Source organism: Pogona vitticeps, chromosome 1 (genome assembly GCF_051106095.1).
Source record: "Pogona vitticeps strain Pit_001003342236 chromosome 1, PviZW2.1, whole genome shotgun sequence".
Taxonomy (NCBI): Eukaryota; Metazoa; Chordata; class Lepidosauria; order Squamata; family Agamidae; genus Pogona; species Pogona vitticeps.
The window spans coordinates 300,940,577-300,966,626 of NC_135783.1; the positions used below are offsets into that span (position 1 = coordinate 300,940,577).

Below are 26,050 nucleotides of genomic sequence, written 5' to 3' on the forward strand. Positions count from 1 at the left end.
AGTGGGGTGTATAAGTTAAGAATTTGGGAAATGAGTATGTTGCATAGGAATTTAATCCAAATTAAACCAAATCAAGTGAGAAGCTAAGGTTGGTAGGAATTATGCAGAACTCCTAGTGGGGATATAATGAACTAAAATATTTGCTCCCAGTTGCCCAGTGTCTGCATGAAGTTCCTTCTTTGTCTTATTACTAGCTTGGCCTTCTTCCACGGCTTGAATTTCTGCATTTGGAAAGTACATCAAACACAGATCACCAGCCAATCTGCCATAGGATCTGTAATATATGCAGTAAATCAGCTCTGCATAATTCTCTGACAGTTCCATAACAACACCTACACAACCACTAGACAAGTTCATCTAGCCATAGCTATCAAGCAAAGCCGAGGAGCCTCTTGTCCTTTCTAATAAATGCTACAGCTTGGGGGGGGAAGTACTGTTTTAAACCAGTAGTTCCCAAACTGGGGTCCCCAGATGCTCTTGGACTGCAATTCCCAGAAGCTTTCACCACTTGCTGTGCAGACCAGGATTTCTGGGAGTTGCAGTCGAAGAATGTCTGGGGACCGAAGTATGAGAACCACTATTTCAGACTACAACTTCCAGAGTCCACCAGCAAGGATTATAGCTAATATATTCTATCCCCAAGTAGTAATAATTGAACAAGGTTAGGCATAGATCCTATCCTTTTTTAAAAAGGTATACCATATGCCTGCAATGGTACTTGTGTAAGCAGTTCTCCTCCATTGTTAGTGTGTCTGCTACATGACAGGATGTGCACCACTTGCACAATGGACCAGTTGTGCGATAGACACCCTGGCAAAGAGGAGAAATTGCCTGAGCAATAATCATGGTGCACACATGGGTATTCTGCTGTAGCATTTGGAAAATGGTATCTCATCACTGTCCAGTCTGGTGTAGTGGATAGAGTGACAGACAAGAATTCACAAGACCTGGATTCAAATCCCCACTCAGTCAAAGACACCCATGCACGGGGGGGGGGGGGGTAGAACTCCTAAAATCTCTCCTTAAATATGTCACTTACTTTGAAAGCCTTTGAAAGGACTGTTATAAGTTAGTTCTTCTGACTTGACAACACATACCTAACTATCTCATAACTGACTGCAATAATTGCTTTTCCATTATAAGAGCTCAGTGATAGCAGCACTTTATATGATGTTATAAGCATAGTGGAAAAGTGTATGCTTTGCATGCAGAATGTCCCAGGTTTAATCTTTGGCATCTCTAGAGAGGGCATGAGAAGATTTCTGTGCAAATCCTTAGAGAGATAAGACTAATGTTGACTAAGTTTGGGGTTTTATAGCCTCCTAGCTGTTTTTCCTAACAGCCAACATCACTGATCATCCAAGCTACTGGTGGATATGTTGGAAACCGGAGTCCAACAACAGTTTTTCCACTGCAATATAGAAAATGCTTAGCTACCTGGAGCAGATGGATCTTGACCAGCACCAGATTTGCAGGATCTGAAATGGAGGTCTTTCCAGCTTCAGTTGTTCAGGATTATTTAACTATACATGCCAGGGACTGAACCGTAAACTCCACTAATGAGGGGACCGTGTTCTGCTGCTAAACTACAGCTATCGGATTTGGCAGAGACAGAGAAAACATCCTTGAAGAATTAAATGTTCTATTATTTTGGCCAAAATCCTATTGGTGCCACATAAGGTTTGCGTAACTTGCTGTGGCAGATTGCAGCTAACTGGCAAGGAGTTGGGATGTTTCTTTGTTGTGTGTCTGGTCATATGTCTGATTGCACAACTGAAGTATGCTCTTGACAATTAGCCATGGAAACTAATGCAAACCTTACATGAGCACCAATTGGTATTCATGTAAATACTGATTCCAGCCAGTATTTATTGGTTTCATGTATACCCCACCTTTCTCCAATGAGCTTACAGGATTGCACCTCTCTCCCCTTCCCACTGTATCCCCCCAACAGCCCTGTGAGATAGATCAAGTTGAAGCACTACCTTATCCAGGCTACCCAGGGACTAGAGTCAATATTTTAAAGTCCTAGTCCAGCACTGTGCCTACCACATCTGCAACACAGTGTTCGTGTTATACTTATCTCACCAAATAATTTTTCATTTCAGCTCTGACAAAAACTAGTATCATTTATTTTCAGAAATCAGAGCTGAACTCACCCCTGAAGTAACCAAATGTTCAGACGATCCTCAAACTCAAGGCCTAAAGGAATCGGATGTCAAGAAGCAGAAAAAACGGAAAGAGAAGAATGTATTCAAGAAACTTTTTTCCAAAAAATAATATCAGCAAAGGGGAGACAATGTACCAGTTTCCTTCGATATGCCAGCCGGTTCACTCCATTGTACCCTGCTGCCTTCAGGCTTTGGTAAAACATGGACAGAGGCAGAGGGTAATAGTAACACTGAATTGATATTCCAAACAATATAAAAAGAACAAAACAGCGCCACTGCCAGTAATTACTATGCATTGCATATTAGACCATGTTCTGCAGGCTATTTTAAGCTCCATGCATTTTGAGGCCATAAAAGTAGGGCTATAGAACTGGCCATTCTGTACATGTTCACTGTAGTGGAATGTTTGCTAAAGGACAAAGAAGGGAAGACTTTAATGTATGAGGATGTGGTTTGTTTGTATTTTTAGCCACAGAGAGAGAGAGAGAATAATCACATGAAATGGTCTCCATGAAAATCTAGGATGCTTGGGAGATGGCAGTTGTCTCTGCCCCTGGCATGACGTCGTGTCTCCAGTCTTACTCCTGACATCACTAGGGTGAGCATGAGCATCTGTGTAGATGAAGGCAACCTGTGGACCCCATACAGCCTTCCCAAAGCTAGGAAGTCACCCCCCCACTCCTCCCAAGCCAGCTGACCCAGGGAATGGAAAAGGACATGGGTTAAGCAAACCCAGAGTCAGCAATCTAAGTTGGGAATGGAAGTGTTAAACTGTTGTTTTACTGATGCTGATAACAATGGGAAAATTGCAGTCTTGGACAGCATCCTTAGCTACTGACAGAGCCTCTCGACCTATGCCCTAAGCTATCTGAACATTGCTAAGATAGCAGCAGGAACACAGCCATCTTGGAGAAGATTTTTAAACAGAAGCCAGAGCTGAACTCCCACTAGGATCATCCTTCAGTGATCCAAGTGGGAGAGGCTTTAACCACCAAACTCTCTCTCTCTCTCCTCTCTCTCTCTCTCTCCCCCCCTCCCCTTCCCTGACATATAGGAAGCCTACATATGGGAATCTACATGATCAGGATTCCCAAGTGACAAGAATGCTGTGCTTGTAGATCTCTCCATGTGTAGCATTCCCCTGCGAAGATATTACCACTCAGTCCACGGCCATTTGGGATAGGTACAGAGAGGCCATGATGGTGAGGAATGGGGCCGGCTGTGCAGTTCCTTGTACACTAGAACAAGAAATCCCTTCTTGTGGTTAACCTGTAGGTGGCTTTTTGAAACAATTATCATTTTAAGGCCAGTCAGACCAAACCAGGAGTGCCTCTGATTTCTGGGTGCTTTTGAAAACAAAAATCAAGTTTAAAGTCTAGAAGCAAAAACATACCTGCATTTTTTGTTGTTGTTCAAATGCTCCAAAATTGTTTCTAAAGAAAACTAGATTTCAGAGACTGTGTAGAGTGAAAAACAGATTTTATTCTGACCTTTCCCTAGTGTAAACTAATGGCTTTTTTCATGTTTCTCTTAAAATAAAACCAAATAAACGCAAGATATTTATAGTATGTTTTATTATGAAATTCTGATTGACATGTTGCTACATAATAGTTGTAGTTTTACCTGAGATTTTTGTCACAGTAAAAAAAAAGGCTCAATTTCCTCGATCAACTTGCATTTGTAAGGAATAAGGGCATTTATTCTGTTTCTTCTTACCAGACTCTGTTTCTGCCTATCTCGCCAGATTGCATGTATTGTTTGAAAGTACAGGTTATTTATTTAATAATAAGAAAAGTAACTATCAAATTCTTCATGTGAGTACAGTATATTTCAAGGGACTAGTTATGTTGGTATCCTTGTAGGAAAAACAATAGTCTTGTGGGAGTGAGAAGCCTAGAAAATGTTGGCACGAGCTATCAGGAACTGCAACCCAGTGATTCAGATGCTTAGGGTGTTGGCAGATTATTATGTACCTGTCTGGATAAGAGTGAGGTAGACAGAAATCTGGGTGGTTAAATGAAATGCCTGGTTCAAACCTGTGAGTCATGTGTCTCTCGCTGATAGAATTTAAGATAACAAGAATTCCTCAAGAGGATCACATGTCAGCTCCAGCGGCTTAAATAGAAATAAACATTTTTTAAAAAATTACATTACACATGTTTATAAACACTTGGTGTTATGTAGCGGACAGAGTGACTGATTAGGACTCAGAAGACCTGGGTCTGAATCCCTGCTCAGTCATGGAAACTCACAGGATGAGATGGGTAGCACTTGTAAAACTACTCCTTAAGTATCACATTTACGTTGCTTGTGAACTTCTGCAAAGTATCTTGTGCGCTACCTTTAGAAACAGAATGGTGGATTATTCCCCATTCGAGAATCCATATTCCCCTTTAGTTTGATGTAATACAGTTGTTCTTATGTTTTTAACTATTCTGTATTTGAAATAATGTGCCACCTTCCTTATACTGCCGTTATGTGTGATTAAGTCAGAACCGTCTCATAGCAACCCTACTGGGTTTTCAAGGCAAGGTATTTAAGTTCCTCCCCTAATGAGTGTCCATGGAAGAGCTGGATAATTGAACGCAGATCTCCTGAGTCCTAGTCCATTACTCTATTCACTACACCACACTGGGTACATCTATACTGTCAATAGAAAACCTTAATGCACTTTTATTGAAGGCATGAGCTGATGAAGCTAAATTATGTGATCACAGTTTTGAAAGCATTTGACATAGGTAGCTCTGCTATTGAATTCAGCAAGGAATTGTCCTAGATTTGTAATTAAATTTACCAAGCACTTATTTTTAACCTGCGAGTGCCTAGCAGTGAAATTGATACACTTCCATTTAATAGAGTTTAATAGGACTGCTTCCCAGTTAAGCAGGCATAAGACTGAATAAAACTTGCCATACTTTTTCCCAGTTACCTCCTTTTGCCTGTCACATTTCTATATACTATACAGTATAGTACATATACTACATTCTGTACTATTTCTATATACTAAGGAAAATATAAATATACCTTTTCTAGATGAACTTTGCAGAGTTTGAGATATGTGAAAATTTTTGGTATACCTCCAGCATGTAGCCTGAAATACAAATCAAATTAACCCACATATACAGTATATCCATCATTTTGACATACAATATATATACTGTATTGTATATATAATTATAGGGCTTTTCAAGGCCTACCCTCAGGTTCATAGTAACATCTTCCAGACCATTTAGAAGTAAATCAAAACCAGATTTTACAGCATATGGTCCTTTTCCAAAAAGAAACTTGAAAAACTCTTTTTTTAAATCCGTAGATCAGAATTACTTTCCACTAGCACAAACATTCCAAATTAAACTCGCCAAGTTTCTGCAGCAGCTTTTGAGTGAGGCCTAACATTGCTTGTCAAAGCATCCAGTTTTACTGTTGTCTGTGGACTATAACTCCCAGAATCTCATAGCCAGCAGAAAGAATCAGACTTTTGCAAACAACAGGCCTACTGAATCAAAGCATCTAATAGCACAATTCTGTGCGCTGGTGGAAGGAGTTTAGTAAAACAACCATGTTGTGCTAACAGTACTGATTCCATCCCAGGCAAAAAAAAGAGAGACAAGGTTGAAGGAAATTTTAGATAAAACCATTGCAGAAAAGAGTTGGAAATACCTAAATAACTGCCTTATAAAGAGAGTCAGATCAAACATGCACCTAACCAAACCAGGTGCCTTCCACAGCTCCCATAGTCCATAATTTCATAATAGCTAGCTGTGGAGTTATGGGATTTGTCCTTCAACTCATCTGGGGGAAACTGACCTGGGTTAATACTACCAGTTCTGACTGGCAGCTAGTCTCAAAGTCAATCCATGCAGATCTCACACAGTGGCCTTTCCCTGGCATGCAATTAGATCTGAGTCCCATATAGTCACTTTGTCACACTTAACTATAGCCTCTTTGCAGCATCACTAGTTTAACAATTATTGCACCCTGACTGCATCAGGGCTATGTGCCAAGCACTTCAATGTGTACATTCCTTCAATAAAACACAGCAAGATAAATGAGAATGGAAAATAGCAAAGGGAAGGCAATATGGTATTTGTTGACATCTTGGACACATTTCTGTAATATCACATTTCATTAAATTTGAGTTCAGTCCACAACATATTTGAAACAAGAGGAACTGAGTTGAATTTGATCTGTAAATTAGCTATTAAAAAGAGGCAATGCAAGCAAATAAGACAATATTGAAAATAATGCATTAAAAATATAAGGTTAATTCATGAAGCAACAATGGTACTTCTGTGATTCACAGCTGAAATGTATCAGTTCTTTTAAGGTTAGAAAATTACCAAATACGGAATGGAAATAGTTATTTCAGCATGGAAATAGAGAGAATGTGTATTTATATGATGTAATTACATGTTATTGGAATCAGATCATTCTCTCAATGTGTCATTTTCGTAGGTACTGGAATCCCATTAATTTACCAATGAAGCAGATCGGCTGTGCAAAATATTATTCATGAGTCCCCAAGACTTTCCCAGTTATTAATATATCAAAAAGGATATTCACTGTCCTAAAATTACTGCAAGAGGTTGTAACACTGATTCAGTAGCCTCAGCCAAACTTCAAGCCATTGATTCCCAACAACACCAGATTCTGACTGAAGGACTAGCATTCTTCATGGCTATGAACTTCGTCTGCTTCCAGAGAGGGGCTAATTTAGCTATAACAATCAAAAGGCATTACACATGCCTTTTCTGTCTTTCACTCCTTAACAGATGAGTTGGAGTTAAAGAGAAAAGACAGAAGGTGGTAGGGAACCACAAAATGGAATGGCTGTGCATTTACAATTTAGTAAATATGTAAACATGTCAAAATTCATCAGCTCCACCTAGGTCGGATGGGAACTGCACAAGTATCCGTTACAAGCTTAACAGAAAACTGATGATTAGGACTGCTTCCAATAATGTATGTGCTGGAGCCACCCACCCACGCATCCACCCATCTTCCAGCAGTCAAAATTATTTTCTAGGATGAACTGGTGTTTAAACGTCTGGGCCAGATGTTTCGCTTCTTTTCCATTGCATATTGGATGGCCTGAAAGATGAAGTCTTTGCTACAGAGGATATTGTAGCTGCTGAGGTTCAGTAGTTTGTCAAAATCATCCTCAGAATAGGTTATATGGATGGTTGCATAGGGCGAGCTCATTTTGTCCATGTTCATTTCACCTCCTTTCATTTCTGAAGGCGTGCGTTTTATCCCTGTATGTATGTAAAGAACCACTTGTGAGCGCACATTATTGACAATTTCGCAGGGCATTTTTAGCTGGAAGCTTTAAAGATTGCTGCTTTGGAGGCAAGACAGAAAATGTCAAACATCATCCTATTTACTATAGCCTTTTTTTTGTTACTATGAGTGAGGATACAGAATAACTACTTATTACGCACTGCTCAGTTTGCCAAAGCATGACAAATTTGAAGGTAGATGCCAATCAGGTTTCTTTTTCAGTAAGAAAGAAACTGTAGACTGTTGAGCATGCAGAGGCAGACGGATAGTGCTAGCCTGGAAAACAGCATCCACTTCTTGTCAATAAAGCTGATTTGAAAAAAGAAACAAACCTTCCATCCAGCCAGCTGAAAAACCAAAATGGGTTTTTTCCCTTGCTAACTGCTGTGCTATGCATCTCTGAACACTGGTTTCATCTTTCCTTACTTGGAATGCAAGCATCTTATTTCTGATGCTATAAACCTTCACAGGCTATTGAAGAAAGACTCTGTGATGTCCTTGAGAAAGTACCAGCTCATCCTTAGTAACCATTAGCAAGCATGACAGCATCTAAAAGTTCTCAAGTTATAAACTCTAATGATACAAACTAGAATAAATATTTTAATCATCTTAAAACTGCAGAGCTGAAAGGGACCCTATGGATCATCGGGTCTAGCCCCCGTCAAGGAGGCACAGTGGGGAATCAAACTCCCAACCTCTAGCAATGCAGCCGGATTCCTTAAACCACTGAGCTATCCAGCAGTCCTGGAGCCTTGTTCCTCCTATTTATAGTATCAGGATTTGATTTGGAAGTACTGTTTTTCAAAGCATTATCTTAAAAAAATAGTTCAGAGCTATAGTTGACAGGGTAATTACATGACATCAATACCAGTTGTTTCTTGCCCAACCTACATGTAACTCGAACTGCCTGTGGTAGCATTAAGTATTTTATTCTCTGTATTGTTTCTTGCAAAGAAGCAGCCCAATTTACCCTGTGGTTTCCAAGCCATCCCAGAGAACTATAAATGCAACAGTGGCAGCAAGCTGTGCAAAAATCTCTATTTGAGACTATTTAAAAATAGTTCTCTCTGGTTTTGAATGTAACCTACAGGCTTCTGCGGTACGAAAGCCTACTATGCTGTCCTGCTTCCTGACTTCTTACTTGTACAGTTTTACAGCTGCAGGCTCCAGCTCAGAACTCGGAATGCTTTTCTGTCTGGAATTTATGTTTGCTTGTCTCCAATTAACAGCTGGAGCCCCAGGTGGAGCACTGAGAGTCTTGGCTCTTGCATTCTTTCCATATACTCTCATCAGCCTTTTATTGGGAGGAAAGTGGAATCTTATGTTGCATCCATTATATACAGATGTGTTTTATTTCTGCTCACGTTCATATGGGAGATGTAGATTCATTATGCTCAGCACATATAAGTCAATGTTATAAATATTTTCAAACAGCATACATTTTTTTCTAATTATAGCACTTGGCCTTTTAGAAAAAATGGGGGGGGGGGACACAACCAAGTCCCACTGTATATAGACACATGGCCCAACACTGCTGTACAGTACTGAACTTCCTTTGATTTCAAAACCCTGGAAACAGCAAGCAGCCCCTTGTCATGGAGGAAGCACTAAGACTAGTGGCAGCATTATGCTCAGTGTCTACACATCTGAAACTCTAACTACAGACGCTGCCCCATCAATCCAGCAAAGTGCTTGTCATGTGCCCATCACACATAGCCCACATCTTGTCAGCTCACTAAAGCAGCTTCTGCAGCTGGAGCTCTCTGCGCACATAAACACTGAACTGGCTAACATATTACTTGTAAAACATTTACTTTTTGGCAAACCAAGGGTAAAACAGCAGTATCTTATTCTCACAGAAAGTAACAACTGCTAATATCATCATTTTCATCTGTGCAATAAAAACATTTACCTGTTACTTGGGGTGAGAGGTGAAATGGTTTCTTGAGAGTTTTTGGAAATACTTTCCCCCGACATTTTAAATTACAGTATTCTTTGATTTGGGGGATTATTTTCAAAAAAAGAACTCAAAAGCAATGAAAAACTAATGTCTAACATAGTGAGTTAATAAAAACATAACATTTTTTCACCATGTTAACTATTTACTTTGGGAGTGTTTGTGTTGAGTTATATTACAAGTTACTTTTTAAAAGTAATTTTCCAAACTCTGAGAAATTCAAGCATAACAAGGGTATTTCCCCACATCGATGCCAACTGAGTAGAAAGTAAAGGTCTGCGGGTGAAAATGTTTAAACATACACACGTGATTTGTACAATGAATTATGCATTTGGGGAGTAAGTTGGCTAACACTGAACATACCTGGCGCCTTGTACTCCTTGAAGGTGTGGCATATCAGTGGAAAGCAAAGTACTATTGGAGCTTTGGGATTATCTTCATCTGAGAACACATAGCACTCCTTAGGATTCCGCCTATCTTCTTCACTTGGCTCAATCTTGGGAAAAGGGATACCTTGCACTTCACAGTACTTAGCCAACATCTCTGCTTGCTGGAGAAGAGAAGATTAAATCAACTGTGCTACGCATGCCATATGCTTAGTATTATTTTCTGAGCTGCCTTGCAAGTAACTTTATCATTGTGAACACAAAAATTTGGATGAAAAATTTCTGGCTCCAAAGCAAAATTAAAGTCAAAATAGATGTGCAAGTTCACTCCCTTCCCCCAGTGTTTAAAACACTCTAAACCAGCTGCAGGCAGCAGGGAAGGGTGAACTGAGGGCCTAGTCACACAGCCAAAAAACCCCCTGGAATTTGACCTGTGTTAAAAACTGTGCTGAGTTTCACATTCACACAATGAATTCCAAGGTGTGGATTTATCCTTTTCTTAGGAACCGATTTAATATAAATGGCCACCAGAAGGCTTGTTTATTTTAGCATGCTGTTTTTGTAATCAGCTTAAGCCTAATTGTGAACCTTACAGCCAGTTTAAAAGGGGAGCATTTTAATTACTCAGCAGGAACACAGGAAACGACTCAAAAACCATGTGACTTGATTTGGCTAAAGTTAAAACACTACATACTGTGGGAGGTTTTGAGGCTCTCAAGTCAGCAGTGCTGGAGGAAGCCTTTTTAACTCTTCCTCACCACAGCATTTTTCCAAGGGAAAAATCAGTCTCCCCTCCTTCTTAGTGCTCTAGACATTGCTATTATCATTTCAGGTGAGTGGGAGAGAGGTGGGAAAGACAAACACTGCAGAACGCTAATGTTTTATGAAACAGCCTGTTCAGGAACAAAACATGACGCGTGTGAAGGTTAGAGAAAATCACTTTCAGAACATTTTAATTGATTCAGAGATTCAGCTGAATGTAGAAATATGAAGAACTTTGACAGAGACACCCAATGGCTTCTACATAAATTGGATGTCATTCATGTTGTTTCTTTCTGTTAGTCCACTGAATAATTTCAGACTTTCAAATCCCAGCTTCATGACTTTTTACGGGAATCATGTAATTGCTTCCAGTGCTAAAGTAAAAACGTAAAAAGTTTATTGTGCAACTACTCCCACTGTGCCCTGAGAACTGGAAGAGTACGGTTGGGTTCAAATATGGACATTAATCTACCACATTAATCTATGCACATTAACTCCAGATCACATCCATTACCTTTATGCACTAGTCAAGAAAGTGTTCACCTTATCCTGAACTTTTCTCCTTCAGAGGTCATATAATCCTGCTCCTTGTTCCTAAAGTTCTCTTGATACCCCTTGTTGAATTGGCTTTCAGCTCCAGTGGTTGTTGCTAAGGTGGCCCACGATGTGAGCTAAAGGGGCATTACAGACCAAAACAACACAGTTGCCTTCTCCTTCAGACCTTGCATTGCTTGTGGGTATTACTCTGTATTCATTTCAGTCAAGTTTCCATTCTTCCATGATATCCTCAAGGAATTAGAACCAACTCTTCTAACTGACCCAGCCTGGCCTGGTATAAGGCACTTTCCTGTTTGCCCATCCAGCCTAGCATTGACCATTAATAGCATTCCAGGCTCTCAGGCAGAGCCTGCTGGTTCGTGTGCAATAGAAGCTCTGGTCCTCCAAATGGTCTAGACTCCCATGCCTCAGCTAGTATGATCAAAGGAATGATGGGAGTTTCAACCCAGCAACATCTCTAGTAGGCACCACACTAGATGACCCTTGGCCACAGATTCAACTAAAGACCCTTCTTTATGTGAACCATATGCTTTACAACTGAACTCTTGGTCCTCCTCAGCCTTCTGCAACTGTCAAATAAAAAGTATGAGAGAAAGCATTTCTGTTTCACCTTGAAAGGTACACCCATGTCATAATCCAATGCAATGATGACATCCACACTTCTTTCTGGCTTCAGAAGTGGTGGGCCACTGTTGTTAATAAAATAGCCAATGTCTATTAAGCAAAGAGTTTTCTCCACAGGTGTCAATTTGCTAGGAGACATATCTAACACAGTATCTGAAAAACAATTTTTAATCTTATTAGAGGGTCAGTCTAAGAGGAAGGTGTGCCAAAATGACTAGAGGTCATTGTTTTTACAGGTAATTAAGGTCTGTGACCAGTATTTGCTCTGCCTCATATGGCTATTTTTCACAATAGTCTGGTTAATTCCCTTTGTGCAAAACCCAGCAAGCTGAGTATAAGCTAGACAAGAGCATCTCCCATTACCTAAGTTTAAAACATAAACTATCTCACAAAGGGAGGGGGTTCAGAGCTTGCAGTCACATACCCATTAATTAGCAGAGCCTGATCCACCAACTATTGCAAATGTGTGACTGTGGTAGCTGAAGAACACTTCTGCAAAGCTGGGAAGACTAGACTGTACCTGACCAAAATATGAGGTGGGTCAGTCACAAAGTGTATTGTTGTGGCTATCTGCATAGTTGCAGAAAACACCTTCCTACCTTGATTCCAAATATGGGGAAGTCCAGTAATGGAAATCCCCTACTAGAAATAAGGTCATCATTTGCTACAAAACCCTTAAACATTGCCTTCCGAGAGTTCCCTTTTTATTTTATTTTATTTAAAATATTTATACGTCTCCTTCTCCCCTTCACATTTCTTTCTGCAAGATCCCTTTGGAGAGGAATCACACAGAACATCTGGTAAATGAGGATGGTCTCAGACAGCATCTTAAAATGAGGTATCCAGATTTATTCCATTATATGTGCCTGTGTAATCAACTTCTCAAAAATTGTGGGGGTTTTGTCTACTATCTCTTGAAACAGAAAAAGAAAGAGCAGTTCTGGAACTCAAAGAGTGAGACAAGCCTCAAGCTGGTACAAGATAATTTGTTCCAAGAGACTGAAATATTGCAAATTATTCAGAAGCAAACACTGAAAACCACTGATTCAATAGACCTACTCTAGTTGTAACTTACTACACTAATCAAAGGATTTCAGCCACAAAATCATGATGCCCTTTTTCTGTGCTGAAAGATTTTTGTTTCAGTCTTTGCTCCACAAGGGATTATTATGACACCTCTTATGGAATCGGGAATATGCAATACCAGTAGACATGGGATAGTCGTATCCCTGGCTATATGAATATGAATATCAGTATCACTTTTCAGGTACCTGAAATTCCAGTCCTTTCCCCCACCAGAACCAGCAGGCCCAATTCCTGGTGACTGCCTGGCACACGCCACTGGTGTCATTCCCATTGCGCCAATTGTGGAGGTAGCCCAGAAAGTGCTTCTCCACCTCCCTGAGCAGCTGACCACTCTGGCAAGAAGGTGGGATGACAAGTCTCCCCACTCAGTTGTTGAATGGTCAGCTGCACAGGTAGACGGGGAAGCACCGGCCATGTGTGCCATGGAACGACCAGTAATTGGACCTGCTGGTTTGGGGGGGGGTGTGAGGGACTGGATTTTCCAGGAACCTGTAGTGCTGATATTCGTATTTGTATCCCTAGGATATAAATACGAATATCCCATATCTAAATACCAGCTTGAAGCTCAGTTCTCTCTTTGCCTTTCTCCATTTTTTCCCCTGTTACATCTCTGTAACATTGATGCTCTGACCATATAATTTGCTTCTTTGTATTCCCTATAGGCAGTGCAATAATGACTGGAAATTTCTCATCAACTGATTCCATTTAAAGGTTGATATTTCTCAGGTAGTAGGTATTAGTTAATTACCTTTCCATTGCCTAAATTCATTATGTTGTAAATAGTCATTGTCTAAGTCAAGGCTCCTCAGAAAGTTGTGAGTTGCCCCTTTTAGAGGGCGATCAGTTAAAATATCGTTAAAGATTTCACAGAGTTTTCCAGCTGCAGAACTTGGAGGCTTGTAGACCGTGGTATAGCCATCACTTGAATAAACCTCTGCACCTAAAAAGAAAGTAAGGAGGAATTCAATTTATGGATTGGACTGATAGATAACAAAAATGTCATGATTTCTTTTGGAATATCCTTATCTATTCTTCCTGTACTCTTCTTTTCTATTCCCCATATACCCCAAACAGAAAAGCAGCACTATCTGTTCATTTAAAAGGCTCAGTCCTCATCAGGCTGTTTTAAGTTTTTAACCCCTGTTCTCTTTTCCCAGGATTTTTTACCTGGATATTTCTTTCCTCTACTACAAAAGCCCTGGGCCTCCCACAAGTATGCTGCTAACTCCCAGCACTTGAGTTTGTTATCATACATTGCATACGTTGATGTTACTAACACAGCACAGAACATCACAGTTCTCTGTGCTGCCAAATTAGGTCAGCCAAATGCCTGAGTCCTGTGCTTGTGATCCATACAGATCAAAATATGTCACAAACAGGGGTAAATGAAAAAAAGGGCTTTGTAGTAATTTGTTTGCCAAGCACATCAGTTCAGACGACACAATCAAATGAGCCGAGCCATTTGGTGCATGGGAAGGCACAAAGCCATAAATAACTGCTTTGCTAGTAGTGGCCAAGTTCCATCTGTTACAGCATTTTGCTTCGAAAAAGGAGCAGAAGGTAGACTTTGTCTAGAGGGGCAGGGTATAAGTCTAAATAAAGTAAAGTAAATAAAGTAAAGATACTCCAGAACCATCTCAAGAAGGCACATAAGAAGTCCTTACATTCCCATTCAGAAAGAGTCTTCATGGCCAGAATCCTACTGGGTATTTATGCACATACAAGAAGAACTGTTGATGTTGCCACAGCTAATTTACAGAGCGAGGACCACAAGTTGATCATGAGCCTGAAATCATGGCCAATCATGCAACTGATATGCACCTCACACCTTATCAATTCACCACAAGTAGCTGTGGTGATTGGTACCATTCTTCTTATTTACATACTTCCTTCCCACAGCATGGAGTTTATGGCATGTAACCTGGAGAGGCCATAAATAGGTAAATCAGGCTTGCAAATTTTTGCACACTTACGTGAAATCGAAGCAAGTAACTTTTCCAAGCTGTGCCCAAATGGTTGCAGTGAAGCCAGGTGCCTATTTCCAGCTCCTGCTGACTTGCCATCTATGGCCATTCCTAGAACAGGATACGGAGGCCATAATAATCCATGCTCTAGTCTTTTCCTACTTAGACTACTGTAAGTTGCTTTACATGGGAACACCGTTGAATACAGCACAGAGATCGTAGGTACAGTGGTGCCTCGCATTACGACATTAATTCGTTCCAGCGAAATCGCGAAAATAAAAAAGCCATTAAAACGCATTAAAGCCTGGTTAATGCATTCCAATTGGCTAAGAACTCACTGTCCAGAGAAGATCCTCCATAGGGGTGGCCATTTTCGGGTGCCTGTGCAGCGAAAAATGGCTCCTAAACACAGCGGGGAGCCATTTTGAGCACCCAGTGGCCATTTTGAAAACCCGATGATCAGCTGTTTGATCATCGGGAAGTAAAAATCAGTTCCCGAAACAGGGAACCGATCATCGCACAGCGAAATTCCCCCATTCAAAAAGTCGTTTTGCAATCACTTTTTGTGATCGCAAAAACCTCGTCGTAATGCGGATTTGTCGTTAAACGGAGCGCCCATCTTGCGAGGCACCACTGTACATGCAAAAGCAACTGCAAAGAGGCTGAATGGTTCCACAATGTGAGGCCATCAGCTTTGAAAGAGTCACACTGGCTTGCTATCAGCAAGCCCAATTCAAAGTGCTTGTTTTCACATAAAGGTCTAAATTGCTTAGAATCTGGCTACCGAAAAGAGCACCACCATCATGCTATCCATGATTTTATATCTGCTGGTGAGGCCCTATCAGTTATATCACAATAAAATGAAGTCCAAACTTTGCTGATTTTGGTTGATTCTCATAAAAAATAAATGAAAACAGAATTTCTCGCCCATCTTTACAGCAAACTTATTAAAGGCCATTTGCATGAAAGGAAGATTGGACAAATGAAATTCCTAACAGTTTTTATGTCTCAACTTTGACTTTTTAGGCAGGGGACAAAAAAGGAAAGCCACCTTCTTGCCACATCAGTCACATTTTAGTCATAATTCTGCATTTAAGAACAAACTAGCAAATGGACAAATTCAATAAGAGGAATTCCACAGCATCAAATGACTTCACTTCTTTCAATTTTCAAAGAAAGGGCTTATCCTGCCATTCCTACTTCCATGTATATGGGTCTGCCAATGGATGTATCCATTTTCCATTATCTTAGCAAGGTAAGTGAAAGCTGATGTCAAGAAGACTGGAAATCTGACATCATTTAGAGCAGTGGTTCCCAGCCTTGCGTTCCCAGATGTTCATTGACTGTAACTCTCAGAAGCTTTCACCATTAGCTGGGAGTTATAGCCCTAGATCACTGCTAATTTACATCCTTTAAGTGTAGTCTGAGAAGGTAGATGGGGAAAGGCTACAACTGAGTGTCAAAACATAAATCAAGGCCTTGACATCATCTTGTAGAGACCTGTCAAAAATGCTGGAGAGATGTTGCTGGTTAGTAAAGAGTCAAGGCCAGTACAGTACAGATGGACCAATGAGCTGACTCAGTATAAGAGAGCCCCCTATGTTCCCAATAGACAACCTGGCTTGTTTTGTTTTGTTTTTAAATAAGTTTAACATTTTTAAATTTTAATACTCCACTTATCATCTATCCAAATGTACTTGTTATTGATTCCAAAGAATGACCTGTCAAACCAACCAATCTGTAGCGCAATCTCAATGTTGGAACAAACCATTTTAAATTATCATTGAAAATACCAGTAGTAGCCACTACATATATGAGATCTCCCATGTATACAATATTATTGTACCCTCAAGCAAAATACAGTGGTTAGCATTGGTATCCTTACTTTTATCTGTCATGTCCTTGACCCATCGTTCCCAAAATTCTGCTGGTGTTGAGGACCAATATAAACCATCCAGTAGATTTCGAGAAAAAATATTAGTCCAGATACCTGCAAGATGAACGATAGAGGGAAGTTACTCCATCTATTGAACTAAAAAGATAAAAAGCATGTGGCCCTTGTACAAAGACAAGGGTAAGTGATAACTTTATTAGACTGATAAAGACATCAGTTAGCTTTCAACTCTGTGCTGGCCTTCATCAGGCCTAAGCATGGTACAGGTCTGTGGTACCTAGCCTGATGAAGACCTGTATGGACTCAAAAAGTAGCTTATGACTGTAGATCTTTAGTGGTTTAATAAAGGTATCACTCACCCTTGCTTTTGAGTTGCATTTGCTCAAAAATAACAACAGAATCAACATATATAAATTAATATTTTAATTTAACATCAAGTTACTGTGAATCGTAGAAGACAAATTGAATGAGATTGTGTTGGTGAAGGACAGAGAACACAATCAGATTTTTGCTTTATCTCAAGGGTGAGGAAACATTTTCCTGCGGGCCTCATTTCTTCTGGGAAAAATCCTTTGAGAGTTAACTGCTAGTGGCTTGATCAATCCACTGACCTTATCACTCTTATATTCCCACCCATGTATACACACACACATTCACACCATCACTCATCACAAGTCTCTCATTCACTCCTTAGTCACTGTCTTTCTTTCTTTCCCCAGCTGCCTCCCCAGCTTGGTTCTGCAAGTAGGCTTTTAACAAAAGTTGAATGAATAAAAGGTCTTTCCGAAGACAAACCGCTGTGTTACGGAGACTTCTGTATCTTTTCACATGGTCTTTGAACAAGGTAGAATCCACATGAAAGTCAGCTGTCTCAAAGAGATCTAGTGTGTGATCCCATCCATATTCTTCATTTCTGAAAGCAGGTGCCATAAAACAAGTCCCACAAGGAAGCCAGCACATGTTGACCTTAATTAATCACAGAAGGCACTAGGGCAGTTGCATGAATCAATGTGGAGTGTGCTCTAAAGTTTAGACACTAGCAGTGGGAAAATGGGCCAACAGGCATTTCCTTTCAGGGAATGGGACACCGGTGTACCTTCTATGAAGGTTTGTTTTGGTCTAAAGTGAAGGGATGGGTTAGCCCATCACCACCACACAAAGCCTGGGTACTGTACACTGAAGAACGTTGTCACGCTTATCCCCTTTAGCTTCGCCCAGTTTGGTTTCGTAACACAACACAGAAAGGGTAAAGGACACAAGCCAATGTCTTATTCTTAGTCTGCAGAAAGGTGCCATCAAGGAATGGGCCTTACCTAAGCATGTCCAAACTAATCAATCGTAGGGAAAAATCAAGAATCAGAAATGCCTGCTGCAGCACCTTCCTGTCAAAAGAGACCACAGCTGTGGCATTCTTGTCTATCTTACAATGCCTCGTAAATGTGGAAGGGTGGACCTTATCAGATTTCTTCCAGAGGAGCATCTGTAGAAAAGGCTATTGATGTGGCAGCTGCTCCAGTGGAATGAGCTGTGACACGTGAAGGAAGAAGTAAAGGGTGAAATGGACATGAATGAAATTGTGCCTAGGGAACCACTGATAGGTAAGAGATTGTCAAGGCCAACAAAGTGTGCTTTCCCCAACATGGCAGGTAAAAGACACTATTGACCCGGTCTTTGTCTGTCTTCTTTTTTGTTTGTTATTTTCGCTCTCCATTTTTTGTTCTGTCTCTATTTAATTAGTCTTTTAATTCCCGTTTTACTGATTTTGCTTCTATGTAATCTGGATGTTCTGTTCCTGCTCAATGATGGATTATTACTAGCAGCATGCAGCAAACTCCCTCTATCAAACTCCCTCTATCTCCCTCTGGTTTTCCTTATTGTCGCTAAGGAAAACCAAAAGGGAACCAGACCCCGGCAATACAGCGAGTGACTAGAGGGGCTGTCAGTGAGAGGAAACTTAAGGAGGTGAGAGAAAACCTCGGGCTAGGTGCTCTCCTTAGATATCACGGGAGGCTTGGAGTTGTTTTTCCTCCCCTTGTTCGACACCATGGAAGCCACAAGCACTCATAAAGCTGTTAAAACTGCATGATACATCTCTAGCAGAGCAAGCAGACTTCGGGACCCAGCTGATCATACTCATCAGTTGGTAAGCATGACTGGCAGCTTGCTGGTAATGCCGGTTAGTCCCTTTATTCAGACTCCTAGCTATAGAACTGGGACCTCATGATGTTAGCGCCAATCAGACAATTTTCACAACAAATGGCACTGGCTCAGAGGACAACGACGGGTTCACTGCCATCTTATTATCCTGACTGCCCATCATAATCTGGGCATTTTTACAATTTATGGGATTTATAGGACTGGATGGGATGCCGCTGTTCTTTACAGGGATCGACTATTCATTACTCATTATTGAGATGACGAATGTGAAAATGATTGTCGCTGCACCAAACTGGAGTGCTGTATGAAGGGGGGAGAGTGATGTCTATTATAAGATGGTGAACTGAGGCTTGATATTCTTTGACACCCTGCCCCCTGGACAGGGGGTCCTCCATTTCAGATCACCCACGCAACTAAAGATCAGTGAGTCAGTGGCAATTCATCACTGCAGAAAGGCATGGACAGACTGATAATAGTCTGTGAAATTGACCATCAGCTACTATTTCCCCACATGAAAGAACTATAAATGAATGAAAACAATTACAGTGGTGCCTCACTTAGCGATTGCTTTGTTTAATGATGAAATGGCTTAGCGATGACTTTTTTGGAGCGATCTTACGCTCCGTTTAATTATGGTTCCTATGGGCAATTTTAGCATAGCGATGTTTGGGACCATGCTTCGCATAGCGATGACAGTTTGGGTCCCCCTGTTTCGCTTAACAATGGTTTTGACAGCCTCATGTTGGCTATTTTTTAAATGTTTAAAAATGTTTAAAAATGTTTAGAATGCTTGAAATCATAAGTGCACTTACTAAACCCTTTCTTAAACTAATTTGACTTTGTTCCGACTCTTTTTAAATTTGTTGTAATTTTTCCCCCCATTGAGATGCATTGAATAGGTTTCAATGCATTTCAATTGGGGAACCGTGTTTCGCTTAGTGATGTTTCCTATGGCGATTTTCGCTTAAGGACGGCAATCTGTTCCCATTGGAACGGATTATCCGGTTTTCAATGCATTTCTATCGGAAACTGTGTTTCACTTAGCGATGAAATTGCTTAACTGATTTTTAAGGAACCAATTATCATCATTAAGCTAGGCACCACTGTGTTGGTCATGCAGGGCTGTGAGATGGGGCTTTTAAGAAGGCGATAGTAAGTGTAGGAAGGCGAGCGCAAGTCACGACTAGGCTGGGAAGAACTACCCATAAGATGGTTTTAACAAGCAACTAATGCGATAGACAGAGCTTTTAAAGGTTAGTCTCTCATTAATGAAATTAGACATCTACTCTAATTAATAATATTTAAATCTGATTTATCCCCCACAGACGTTCTATTACAATTCCATCAGTTCTGTGTTCTAACATTACTATCAGGGGGCGGGGCGGGGTTGGAATCTGGCTTTAAATCTAATTTAATAGATTAAGTCAAAATCTCTTGAAATTACTATTGATCAGTTATTCTACTATATGATAATTAAGTACAGCTAAATTAATCCATCAATAAATTATTTTAATACATACTACTACTGCACTTTTTCTGCACCACCCTTTATCCTTCTTTGCACTTTATTACAAAACATCTACACCGGAGTCAATAGGCCTGTCACCCAGGAGAAATGAAAAATATACCAGTTATTACGGGTAGAGGAAGGTATGGTGCTGGCACAGCAGCAATTAAACTGAAAAGAACGGGGGCCAGATGGTTGAAGGCTGCCTCTTATTCTAGCTCTGTTGCCAGAGACCAGAATCAAGATAACTGGGTCAGCCAACCCTCCACTCTATCCTTGATGCTGTTAAATGCCAGATCTGCTTTGAATAAGGCCCAGCTAATCCAAGACTTGATATTGGATGAAACAGCGGATCTGGCCTGTATTACTGAGACCTGGGTGGGCACAGAGGGCGGTGAAGCCCTTCCATTAATTTGCCCACCCAGATATTCCATCCAGCACCAAGGTAAACTGGAGGGTCAGGGAGGGGGTAAAGGTAAAGGTAAAGGTTCCCCTTGACAATTTTTGTCCAGTCGTGTTCAACTCTAGGGGGCGGTGCTCATCCCCGTTTCCAAGCCATAGAGCCAGCGTTTTGTCCAAAGACAATCTTCCGTGGTCACATGGCCAGTGCGAATTAGACACAGAACACTGTTACCTTCCCACCGAAGTGGTCCCTATTTATCTACTTGCATTTGCATGCTTTCGCACCGCTAGGTTGGTGGGAGCTGGGACAAGCGACGGGAGTTCACTCCGTCGCGTGGATTCGATCTTACGACTGCTTGGTCTTCTGACCCTGCAGCATAGGCTTCTGCGGTTTAGCCTGCAGCGCCACCACGTCCAAGGGAGGGGGAGTTGCCATTATTTATAAAAACACCTTAGATGTTGTTAGGTTCTCTGCCTTGAGCATCCTGGGCATTGAGACCCTCCACGTGTTGTAGGGACCAGGGATGGTTTTGGGATGGTGCTGGTTTACCCAGCACTTTCCAGAGCTGGCGGACTTCGTCTCGCCGGCAGCAGTGAGGTCCCCCAGACTAATTGTCCTGGGTGACTTCAATGTTCATGCTGAAGTTGGAGCCACAGGTCCAACTCTTGCGTTCTTGGAAACTATGGCTTCCTTGGACATGTCCCAGTTTGTCAACGGCCCCACCCACGTGGCGGGTCACACATTAGACCTGGTATTCTCCACATGCCAGAGAGAGAGTGGACCGATGGTGACCAATTTTATATCAGTCTTCTTGTCATGGTCAGACCACCACCTAATAAAATGTAATCTCTCAGTGGTACACACACACCCCAATGGGAAGCAAGGACCCGTTAAGATCGTCCACCTTCACAGGCTATTGGATCCTGTTGGTTTCCAAGATGCAATGTGGGGGATACTGGCTGACCTTGTTGGAGCTCCTGTGATGCTCTGCTGGATGAATGGTAAGTGGCAGCCTCCAGGGCAGCTGACAGGATCACTCATAAACACCCTCTCCACTCTCGACCCTGGCCAGCTGCCTGGTGTAACCAACAGCTGAGGGGGTTGAAGCGTGATAGGAGGCTACAGAGCATTTGGAGACAGGCCCTGACAGTAAATAACCTAAAATTGCATCAAATATCTACTTCGCCAAGGTGAAGGCTGTAAGAAAATCCTACTTTGCTCACCGGATAAGCAAAGCCCAGGACCATCAAGTGGATCTGTTCCACACTGTACGTGATTTATCCGGCATTGGTCACAGGGACAGGCCTCCCAGTAGCATCCCGTGACCAATTTGCGGCCTTCTTTAAACAAAAAGTGGAGGCCATCCTCCGGGACCTAGATATCTCCTCTTTATCAGTGGATTGAGCTGAGACATCCAGCACATCACCTTGCCTGGAAATGTTAACACAATTTCAGCCTGTGACGTCAGCTGAGGTTGACAGGGTCCTTGATCACTGCAGGGCCACCACTTCCTCACTAGATCCTTGCCCAGCCTGGCTCTTGAAAGTGGGTGGAGGCTATTATTAATGGGTCTCCTTGAAGGCAGGGTTTCCCTCTCCCTCAAGGAGACACTTATTAGACCTATCTGGTGGCTAATGATATTAACACTTATTGTCCAGTCACCAATGTCCCTTTTTATTGGCAAGCTGGTGGACAGACTGGTGGCCAACCAGCTTCAGGCTCTCCTGGAGGAGACCTATGCCCTTGATCTGTTCAAATCCGGGTTCAGGCAGCGTCATGGCACAGAGGCGGCATTGGCTGGCCTGCAAGATGACCTCCTGAGAGAAGCTGATGAGAGCAAAACATCCTTGTTGGTCCTTCTTGATCTCTCAGTGGCCTTTGATACTGTCAACCACGGTATCCTCCTGGGGAGGGTCTCAGGATTGGGGATCGGTGGTCAGGCCTTGGCCTGGCTCCAATCCTTTCTGGAGGACCTATCCCCAGAGAGTTCAGCTTGGGGAGATGTTGTCCGCTCTGTGGACTCTCAATTGTGGGGTCCCACAGGGGTCAATCATCTCCTAATGTTATTTAATATCTATATGAGGCCGTGGGGGGAGAGATAATCAGGAGTTTTGGAGCTCTGTGTCCAATATGTGGAGAGTTGAAAGTTCTGACCCCAAGAGAAGTCCGGAAAACAACCACTAGAAATTGGGCCTTCTCGGTGGTAGCTCCACAACTATGGAACTCTCTCTCACCCGAAGTCTGCCTGGCCCCTTCACTGGGTATATTTAGGAAGCTGTTAAAAACCTGGCTATTTCAGCAGGCCTTCTCTGAATAAACAGCTATATGATACAACAGTGTTTGCTAAAATAACATCCATCACATTGTCATGCTTCTTGTCTTTGATATTTTATCCTTTTAATTGTAATTTATTATATTGTACTTGTTTTACTGCACTTTATGATATTTGATTTATGCCCCAATTGTAATATTATTATTTTGTATATGTATTATTTTGTTACTCTGTTGTTTTATCTGCTGTAAACTGCCCAGAGTGGCCCTGATTGCCAGATGGGCAGTATATAAATTGAATAAATAATGATAATAATAATAATAAATAAATAGGGACATTAGGGAAGCTGTCTGCTTGTACATGAAAAACCTGGCTTCCTGAGTAATCTTCAAGATTGTCTCTGTGAAGGGTGTGACACTGTTCTGACTGGTTTTTGTTAATGCACCCAAATGGACAAGCTTTCTAAATGGAGACAAATGGCTCTTTTTTATGTTGAGGATCAATGTATGAGCTGACAAGTCCTCTAATGAAGAATTACAAAAGTAGCCTATGTGTTTCTCCATCTTAGACTGATATCCACTGCTGTGTTTTCCACTTTAGCTCACCTTCCAGATAACAAACCCGAGATTCTGGAATCTTCTTCACCACCTTTCCCATGAAAAATTCACTATCAAAATTTTCTGTACGAATGTATGCTCCATATTTTGGGAACCCAACTTCATAAGGATTGAAATCCACCCATTCTGCAAATAAAAAGATTATTAGAAGATTGGATGACCCTCAACTCAATAGCTACATTGCTGGCATAAAAATGAACCGGATAATGATTAAGCTAACATCCCCAACAGACACTTCGTTGGAAGGATGAATATTGCTAGACAAGAAACCAGTATATCCCATTTTTATTATGAAATCGTGGTAAGAACTTGCAAAAATCTACTTGTAAAGCAATAGAAAGAAATAGTAGGCAATAGTCCACATTAGAAAAGAGCTTGCATCACTCAGTATTTATAGAATAAAAGCATAGTAAATCCCAGCAAAGTAACAGTGAAAGAGAGCAACCAAAGTACAATGAGGACTTTACTACATATACAGTACTTACTAATGAGTGGTCATATAGACCAGATGGGCAGGATATAAATCAAATAAAAAAATAAAAAAATAAAATAAATGAGATTTTTTTTTGTGGTAGGAGGAGAAGTATTGTAAATTTCATGGCATGTCCGGGCATTTGCATCACCTACACAAAGGCACTGTGAACTGCTTTTCTTAACCTTCTACTCTCCCACAGACATAGAACTGATTTTCGTCCTGTTATAAACATTTTCTATATGAAAAAAGTAGGTTCGTGGCCCTTGTAACCTCTTCCATGGACCAACACAGGTTAATAACCATGAACCATGTAATTTCTTCTTATCTTTTCTTTAGATTATACATCATAATTTGAAGTCTTGAAATATAAGCTTTCACTGCAAATTTGTCTTCTCAAGGAAAGAAATTTTAAATGAGGGCTAACACAGAGAAGGAGAAAAGGGGGAAAGTTAGCATTATGTTGGATGCTTCAGTCTGAAAGATTCCTTTATAGTAGACAAGTTGATACCTACCTCTGAAGTTAAAGGTGCTGATATGTCTGTCTTTCACATTGATGGCTGTATAGATAGGAAAAGGGTTCTGGCCCCTATTCAAAGCTGGGCGTTGTTCTGAGAGTTTGCAGTCATTTGGCTAAAATCAAAGTGAAAGTGGAAAACACAAGACCATTAAAGCTATTTATTAGTAACACATTTTTTGAAAAACAGAGTTCAACTTAGACATTATTTTCACAAGTGGAGTTTTTGCAGGCATTTCTGTTTAGTATACACCCCACACCCTCACACACAGCCAGTATTAAAGAGTGATTATGATTATTGTACTGAATTTGTTCCATCTGCACAGTGCTACAGCAGTTGGCTATATTATCTGCATATATAAAAGAGTGGGTCAAGTGCATCTTAGTCTGCTACTACCCCAGTGCAGTCACCCCTGTCATGTCTTACACAAACAAAAGTAAAATTTGCCCTTCCAATGGCATGCACCTCAGAGGGGGCATGATTTGCCATTTGTATGGAATTTCACTTCTCAGGACTCCTTAGCTTTTTGGAAAAGCCTTTTAATGAAACTAAATGTGATCCGCTGGTCACCCCTGTTGCTGGGGGGGGGGGAGACTTTTTTCTGAGTTTTGAAACAGGCTTGGGGGGCATTGTGTGAAATGGTAAATGGGGGCAGAAGCTTCTAAGTTGTGTTGTTTGCCATTTCTGGGAATCAAAAGATTTTGGGGTATTAGGGAGCAAGTAGATCAGATGTAGATAGTCTGTCAAGGTCCAAAGAAGATGACCAAGAAGTCCCGAATTATCACAATCTGTCCACTACAAAGGGCTAGATTTTTTTTATACTCTAGGAAATAATACTAACCCCGACCCCTCATGCTATAGCATTAACTGTTACACCATCAACCACCAAAACAGAAGGAGGGGGGGAGGGAAAAAGCCAGCAAGCTGCAAAGTGACAGGAGAAGTCACTTCACCCTGAATTAGGTTACATGTAAAAATGAAATAAACCGTCAAATTGTTTAGCAGCAACATTTTGTGATTGCACTGCACAATCTCTTATTTCTCCATTTACTTCACACTTCAACTAACGATGGGCTTGCCTAGATGGCCAAACTGAAGCAGGAAGGATTGAACTGAATAGGATCACTCAAGACTGGGCAGGAGTGTATGGTGCGATTCTTGCATTTACATCCAAGGATCAGGTGGTTTCAGGTCAGGAAACGATACTGCACCTCAAGCAACCCTGTTTAGCATAATCAAGATCTTCCTTCACTTTAAAAGAAAAGGTTCATTACAAAAGGTTTCCTTTTAAAGTGAAGGATTGCTTAAGATCATTAATACTTTCTTTTGGGGGAATCCATTTAATTGAAAACTTCCTCATAGCTCTCCTTTAGGGGGCAGGGGAGCAGTGACAGTCAGCATTTCTTTTTAATTGTTGCTAAG

General features: G+C 41.1%; 2 protein-coding genes across 2 annotated transcripts in view; one reads left to right on the forward strand and one right to left on the reverse strand.

The window, feature by feature from the left end:
- The window catches only part of SPTBN5 (spectrin beta, non-erythrocytic 5), a 137,979-nt gene extending 135,077 nt beyond the window's left edge, over nt 1-2,902 (forward strand). Inside the window, exon 68 of the mRNA XM_078387395.1 lies at nt 2,141-2,902. Within this exon, the coding sequence (XP_078243521.1) occupies nt 2,141-2,280 (140 nt within the window). The 3' untranslated portion in view covers nt 2,281-2,902. The remainder of the gene's footprint in view (nt 1-2,140) is intronic.
- Nucleotides 2,903-6,688: 3,786 nt separating this feature from the next.
- The window catches only part of LOC110079013 (cytosolic phospholipase A2 beta), a 36,781-nt gene continuing 17,419 nt past the window's right edge, over nt 6,689-26,050 (reverse strand). The window contains exons 11-18 of the mRNA XM_078387407.1: nt 24,626-24,743; nt 23,627-23,764; nt 16,674-16,778; nt 14,798-14,899; nt 13,573-13,764; nt 11,725-11,891; nt 9,772-9,958; nt 6,689-7,426 (exon numbers count right to left, since the gene is read on the reverse strand). Coding sequence (XP_078243533.1) covers nt 7,194-7,426; nt 9,772-9,958; nt 11,725-11,891; nt 13,573-13,764; nt 14,798-14,899; nt 16,674-16,778; nt 23,627-23,764; nt 24,626-24,743 — 1,242 coding nt within the window. The 3' untranslated portion in view covers nt 6,689-7,193. The remainder of the gene's footprint in view (nt 7,427-9,771; nt 9,959-11,724; nt 11,892-13,572; nt 13,765-14,797; nt 14,900-16,673; nt 16,779-23,626; nt 23,765-24,625; nt 24,744-26,050) is intronic.